The sequence below is a fragment of the Morus notabilis genome, unplaced genomic scaffold, assembly GCF_000414095.1.
Source record: "Morus notabilis unplaced genomic scaffold, ASM41409v2 Scaffold321, whole genome shotgun sequence".
Lineage (NCBI taxonomy): Eukaryota > Viridiplantae > Streptophyta > Magnoliopsida > Rosales > Moraceae > Morus > Morus notabilis.
The window spans coordinates 106,506-113,885 of record NW_010356783.1 but is presented as its reverse complement, the minus strand read 5'-3'; the positions used below and the strand labels follow the sequence as shown (position 1 = coordinate 113,885).

The 7,380-nt window shown below is 34.9% G+C and overlaps 1 protein-coding gene across 2 annotated transcripts; it reads left to right on the top strand.

The window, feature by feature from the left end:
* The first annotated feature begins 26 nt into the window (after positions 1-26).
* Positions 27-4,219, top strand: LOC21387682 (dihydrolipoyllysine-residue succinyltransferase component of 2-oxoglutarate dehydrogenase complex 2, mitochondrial). 2 transcript variants are annotated; one of them, XM_024161429.1, is made up of 4 exons: positions 27-160; positions 464-745; positions 840-934; positions 4,201-4,219. In XM_024161429.1, the coding sequence occupies exons 1-4, from the start codon at positions 47-49 to the stop codon at positions 4,202-4,204; spliced, it is 495 nt and encodes a 164-aa protein (XP_024017197.1). In that variant the 5' UTR covers positions 27-46; the 3' UTR covers positions 4,205-4,219. The 2 variants fall into 2 exon arrangements, with proteins under 2 accessions (XP_024017197.1, XP_024017192.1); XM_024161424.1 differs by lacking the exon at positions 4,201-4,219 and adding an exon at positions 2,788-2,872.
* The last annotated feature ends 3,161 nt before the right edge of the window (positions 4,220-7,380 follow it).

The following is a 7,380-nucleotide window of genomic DNA, read 5'->3' as shown; positions in this document are numbered from 1 at the left end:
TTTTTTTTTTTTTTGGGTTTCAAGGTAATCATTGGTCATAACCAATATGATTTGGAAACTGAAATCCGTTCTCATAGGAAGCTATGGATGGGTTTTGTTTTTGACTTTTTTGCCATATTTGGTATCCACGGTCAGAGTTTACCATGCTTGGAATCAACACGTAAAGAAACAATCTTATATGCACCCTAAACCTATGCTTTAGTCAATACTCAAGCAGTGTCATGCTTTCTTCAACTAGAAACACAAAGCTACTACTAAATTGCTATCTATGCTATTAGATAAAATGGATGATGGAGCCGGTCTCTCGTTTACTCAGTAGACTCCTATTTATCTGTCATCTCTTATTTATAATAGCAATCTAATTTAGCCATTCTTAATTTTTACCCTTCTCAGTGATACTATTAATAATATTAATTCTTCCTCTTATCTGCATTCACTGAAATATCTATATTATTGGAAATAGTTGTTGGCTAAGGAAGGTGAGACTGTGGAACCAGGCGTCAAGATTGCTGTCATCTCAAAATCAGGTGAAGGTGCACCACAAGTTGCTCCATTGGAACAGCCTGCTAGCCAGCCATCACCTCCCAAAAAGCAGGAAAGTGTAGAAAAGCAAACCCCTAAAGCAGAAACTGCCCCTGTCAAGGAGGCAAAGAAAGAACCATCTCCACCACCCAAGGCTAAGGGGCTTCCATCACCACCTAAACCCACAGAACCCCAGCTTCCTCCTAAGGACAGGGAAAGACGAGTGAGTTTCATTATTAGTTTGAAAACAAGGTTACTTTAGTTTGGTTTAAAGTTGCTTGACTTGCTTCGACAATTTCTTTTTTTCTTGTGTCTAGGTTCCGATGACAAGACTTAGGAAACGAGTTGCAACACGCTTGAAAGATTCTCAGAATACATTTGCTATGTTGACAACATTTAACGAAGTTGATATGTAAGTTCAATAATTTGGCAATCTTCAAAAGTTGTGGACAAATGGTGTGGCTTTTGTTGTAAACATCTTATTGGCAACTTTGTAGATATTTATAACAATTATTACATTGAATGTTTTCATGTTTTAATTTGAATGTTTTTATGTTTTAATTTGAATGTTCCTATTTAGATATAAGATGTTGCTCGGAATTACCATTTATTTGAATGAATTCAAAAGGATATCAATAATAATTTTAAAAAGTTACAACAGTAGGAACATAACAAGGAAAAAAAGTTATTAATCTGTATCGTAGCTATGCTAAAGAGCTGTAAGAGGATGAAAATAACTTTTCTTACATGCTATAATACTTCAATTCTATAGAGTTTTTTATAACTCTCCTGAAACGTTATGTTTTCTTAGGACTTATAATAGCGCCCGCTGTCCTAGCGCTCTAAAAAGCGCTATTGATAGTGATTAATAGCGTTTTTCGTCAGCTACGAAAAGCCTATTGTGGCGTAGTGGTGGTTTAGGTGTAACAATCCTATTTCAAAAAGTAGGAGCCTCAGTTTTTTGTTTTATCAATTTCAAGAATTGGTAGCTTTGACGATTGCTATGAGAATATTAACAAAATATTCTATGTAGCCTTAAAAATTACATAATTAGTGCCTAATTGAAGTAAACATCTAGGAATTTTCAAAGAGGTATCATAAGCTTACTTTTGGGTTAATAAAGGCCTCCAAAAATATGCCACACCAGATCAAAATGTGCTGATTTTTCTACAAAATTTACATAATCATGCCTAACTTTAAAAATTGCATAATTTGAGCTATAGTTGTCCGTTTAAGATGATTGTTGTGGCTATACGAAGCATAAGATGTCGAATTACCAATGATCTAACCCATTTATTGAAATTCATCACCAAAAACTCTCAGAATCTGAAAGAGCCGATTCTGCCCAACAAGTACATTTAACAGTTTTTTTTTTCCTTTAGGTTCAAAAGTTCACAACTTAAACTACAAAGCTCCTTCAAGTTCCCATTTAAAGTCTAAAATATCTATTCCTCAAATATATAAATCATCCTCCAAGATTCAATTACACAAAAACCTAGAATTTAATCAAATAGGGACCGCTCAAAATTATAAACAAAGTATACACTTAACTTACCAAATTCTTCTCAAAATTCAATTCATCTTCAATTCTGGGCTGAGTTGAACATTTCTCCTCCTCAAGCTAGAATCAAAACATAATTCAATCAATTACTCCCAACCAAACACTCAGCCATTCAAAGATTTTTCCTCAAATAAACCTTTACCTTGAATCCCAGCTCAAATCACCTCTTCACTTTAAAGAATTGCTGCAGCCCTTTGTAGAAGAAGGAGATTGAATCAAGGGAAAGAGAAAAGCGCAGAGGGGGAGGGAGAGAAAGAGAGTGCTCGGTGGAGACCTCAGAAGAAGTGAAAAGAATTTTTTTTCTCTCTTCTTCCTCTCTAATTCTCTCAACGCGTCTTAAGGGGCATAGGCTTTGTGGCTTAGTTGAACACCAGTATTGCCACGTGGGAGGGCAGTTGGCTATTATATTTTTTTCCTCTAAAATTGTAATCTGGCCTTTAAATATGAAATTTGTTACAATCTTACCTCCAAAGTCTTACAATTTAATCCTTAAGCTCTTTTATGTTTCTCTTACAATTCCTTCGTACAAAATTAATACAAAAGTTTAAGCTCAAAAATTGGGACGTTACATTACTGCTCCAACCGTTGGGAGTTAAACTCACCTGCCCAGATGTTGTGCCCAAAGAGATGAGAGATCTAAGTTCCGACGCAATGGTCGATCTTGCTTATAAGTCTGACCTCCATAATGTATTTGTTGATGAAAGCGGTTCCTACAAATATGGAGGCCCTCTATTGGAGAAAAGAAAGTCTGTGGAGAAAAAAGTGTTGCTATGAAGGGGCAGCTGAAGCAGAAGATAGCGAGAACATCGCGAGAGTCAAGGATGTTGTTGATAGTCCCTCTCGTACGCGGCCATAAAGAACGAGATGCTGAGGCAGATTCACAATCTACTCGAGAGAATTCCAAAGAGATAGATAAGAAGAATGCTGCTCAATAGAAGCCTGCTCTAGAAGGAGCTCCCGAAAGTCATGCCGAGCCGAGAGTGATTGTCTTGGACGTTGCATCAAACAAGGTTTTCTTCTTGAGGAAACCCAGTAAGCCAAAACGCTTCAATTATTACAGACATGTCAATGACAGCTTCGGGGAAAGCCTCTAAAGTCCAAACCAAGAGACAACTAACTTTATTGGAGAATGCTCTGGAAGGAGTCTTCGAGCGTGAGAAGAATTCATTAATGGTGGCTTCAAGACTGATCCCGACGAATGTTCTGAGGAAGGGAGCCAAACACGATTTTGATTAAACTGTAAGAGTCACCCCAGAATGTGCCCTAGAAGATACCAGCGGAGAAAACCTAAGAGAAGACAATGTTGAAGTTAAAGAAACCGAGTTGAAGTCTGCTCCAAAAGATAGGGGCAGAGGCCCGTCCAGGTATGTATTCTTCACAATTTTAATTGTTCGTATAGTAATCTGAGTGACTTGGATAAGAGTGTAGGAGTAGAGTTTTGTCCTTGGAATGTCGTCATTTCCATGACTGTTGGTGTTTTTGTAGCAACCTTTCTCATATGGGATGTACGTGCTGTTGTACCACGTTATCATTTACACATCGGGTCTCTCATGCAGTTGGGGTGATCGCATGTTGCGATTGAGTCAAAGCATGTTGCGATCGCATGTTACAACCTTTCTCGCATGTTGACTTTAGAGTTCTTGTGAAGTTTTCGAACTTTGATTTGATGTTTATTTGATTTTCTCTTACTTATGCTATTGACTTTGTAATTTTGAAATTTGAAATCAAGATTTTACTTTGAAAGTTTCTTGAGGTTTTTGGTTTTAAAACAATGTTTAATAGACTTCCACTTATTTTAAATTCACGATATTGGTTCTTTTCATTTCATGATGCGCTTAATGTGAAGATTTAAATAGATGAAGAGTAACAGTTAATTTGGAATACAAAAATTTCGAATCGGCAAAGTATCCTTACTCCTTGTTTCATAGTGCTCATTTCAATTAAGATTCAAGTTCAGACTTGTAATCTTGTTATGCTTTTAATGGATGGTTAGTCGTAAATCCTTATAGCTTATTCTGCTTTGCCAATTAATCCTTTTACCTCTAGATGGTATTTTATATAATAATGTCGACTTCATGGATTTTCTCGTGCTGATGAGATTTCTTCCTTTTCTTCAGTTGATGATGAGGTTTCATTCTTTTTCCTCGACTGGTGATGACGCTGCTACCGATCGCACCATGGACAGATGCGTATTCTGATTTACTATTGTTTTCACATTTTATCTGGAAGCACGGTAGGTCATATCCCACAGGTTTTAAGATCCAAACTTCGAATTATGCTTTTTTTTTTTTTTTTTTTTTTTTTTTTTTTTTTTTCTGTTTTGACCTAGAGTTAGTCTTTCTGCTTGTTAATCGTGTTTAAATTTATGTTAACTTACCGATGTGATCCCATTCTGATTTTGAGATCAAAATTGCTTCTGATTTGAATTGTTTGTCTTGGTGATTTCCTTACTGATTTCAAAGATGTCATTCACTTTCTCCTTGTAAAATGTTGACTCTAGACATTGTTCTCATACCGTTCTTTATTTCTATTTTCAGATGCGATTCTCTTTCAATTTGTACTAATTTTAGTCTTGATTTAGGATGCTATGCTCTACTGGATGTACACATATTATTTGTTCCTTTTCTCGAGTTCAGAGTTATGTCTGACCTACTTACTTTTGGCATTTGATTGCATTATCAATCGTTTTGTATTAATACTTGTGTCGAGATTCTTATCATCTTTATTTTGGCCTTTGATTTTTACCACTTAATTTATTTCTAATTCCGAGGACAGAATTTCTTTAAAGGGGTAGAGTTATAACACCTGTTAAAATTAATTGAGATTAATTAATTTAATTCGGTTGTTAGTGTTAATAAATTTTAAACATTAGTGTTTTAATTTCAGTTATAATTATTTCATTATAAATTTTTTGATATTTGAAAAGTTATTTACAAAAATTATAATTTAACCCCTCAACTTTTAAATATTTATAATTTTACCCCAAGTATTTAAAAGCTTTTCAAAAAGACCCGTGTTGGATTTTTTGCTTATTTTATTTGTCATGAAGTGTTAAGTTTTGGAAAAAGAACATTTGGATTTAAGATTTTATTCTCTAGACCTTATTCTAACAAAGTCACATAAGGGGGCGTTCTTGTAATTTTCCCTTTATGGACCCAAATCCGATTTTAAAGCCCAAGTCTCCTATTTCACCTAAATTCCATCAACACCTTCTTCAACCAGGTTTCCCACTTCAAAACTCCATAACTCACTCATTTTAAATCGGAATTGAGTGATTCTTATTTCTATGAGTTCACAATGACGAGTAGAACGAGATGACACCCATATTTGCTATGAAAATTTGCCATGCACAATAGCTCGTTGGAGCTCCGCCACCGTCCACGCCGTGAGCCACCACTTCTAGTGGTGGTAGTCGACATGACCGACTTAACGTTTAGAACGACTTCAATTTGTAAAGCCCTAAGGAATTTTGAGGGAAAAGCTGTTCATATACTTTCATTTCTAAGGTAGGGTTTTCCACTTCTTCTTCTGGTTTAATAAAAAACTATTCTTGATCTATAGTTGTTTTATGTTATTTCCCATTTTAATCGTGTTTTCCTTTACTCAATTTATAGGTTTCTATATTATATAGATGAGGTGGTACACTTTGGTGTTCTTGTTGATAAGTTTGAAAATCTCTTAAGAACATGGACTAAAGTCAAGGACTTGATGCTTGCTTTGAGAATTTGAGAAAAATTATGGGCTTTGGTTACTTGGAATAGTTTGATGCTTGGTGGATTGAATTCTTGAATAGATGTTATGGTATCTAGAACATGTTTATGCCCTTTAGGTGTTTGATTAATGGTTTTAGTGAGAATCGTAAGAGCAGCCCAAGGTAAAGCAAAATACTTTATTATTCTCTATAAGTTTTGATGTTAGTTTCGTTAGAACTTGAAAATAGATTTTTTAAGCTTTAATAAGAGACTTGAATCACCCAAAAAGGAGTTTTGTTTTGTAGTTTAAGTTATGAACTTTTCAAGTTATTGCAAATATTGTCAAATGTACTTAACCAGGACAGGGCAGTTTCTTTTAAATTCTGGAAATTTTTGGAGATGAATTTGAATAACTACCATAATATCAAATCTGACCTTCCCCTAGAATCCAAGAAAAAATAGTGGTAAGTGCAAGCCCGAATGAAAAAACTAACTATTAGAAGCAAGTTACCAATCTTTTTATAAGTCACCTGGCATACGCTCCAGCCCTGATCCGAAAAGGACAACAACAATTCCAGGAGATAGGCATGCTATCTGTTCTGGCTGCTGAGCCGAGAATCCTTTTTTTGATCTGGATGGAGAAAGGAATCATTCCAATAGGTGCCTTTCTTTTGAACTAGTTCTTTCGTACAATTCTGATACTGAACTAACTCACTAGTATGGATGGGCCCTATCTAGACATCTAAAACTTTCCAAAAGCTCTCATGTGCCCAATTTTGATAAATATGTGGTTTTTAGTGATTTTTGCAATTAAGGTCCGAAATTGTCAAAAATTGGTTGTCACTAGTAGAAATCGGGGATTTAACGATGGTTAAAAACCATCGTTAAAAGATTAGATGACGATTAGGTAAACCGTCATCTAATCATGAGTCGTAAAATGTTTTGGACTTTAACGACTATCTTTATCCGTCGTTAAAATCAAACCTTAGACGATGGTTGCTAAGGAATCCGTCGTCTAAATTTGTCCTGAAGTACACATGATAAGCATTTGGAGGCATTACACAACGGTTTCATAGAAAAGTGTCGTTAAAGATTACATATAACGACGGTTTTTCTAAGAAACCATCGTTATATTTGCAATATGCATCAAAAAATTGGTGTTGTTTTATTACTTTTCCCACGGGTTGGCCTATTAATCTCGTGTTTTATCAGCATTTTAGCCACACAATTAACACAAGTCATATAACATAAACAAATATTACATATATTCAAATCAAATTTATTCATAAGTTACATATGTCCTTTTATAAAGTGCGCACGTTCATTTATAACATCTACCAAATGCGCATTAGTATATGCCTCCATGTTTTTTAGATCATTAACACCGATTTTCATTATATCACGCATATACCGTAAGACGAAGAATCAACATTTCTTTGTATCCCTCTTGTGTCAGAATTTTGTGAAAATTAATAAAATATTTTAGTATATCATTTAAGTATTCCTTAACTTCGAGTAATTTAATGAACGAAATTATGAACACTTACTTTTAGTATGAGAAATTTCGTTAACCCATCCCCATGGTGTTCAAACTCAAACTTTGTT

Coding starts and splice junctions, on each gene's coding strand:
- LOC21387682 (XM_024161424.1), top strand. CDS start 47: ATGATTTGGAAACTGAAATCCGTTCTCATAGGAAGCTATGGATGGGTT. Junction 161..463: donor ACCATGCTTGGAATCAACAC/GTAAAGAAACAA, acceptor TATTGGAAATAG/TTGTTGGCTAAGGAAGGTGA. Junction 935..2,787: donor ACATTTAACGAAGTTGATAT/GTAAGTTCAATA, acceptor TGTTGATGAAAG/CGGTTCCTACAAATATGGAG.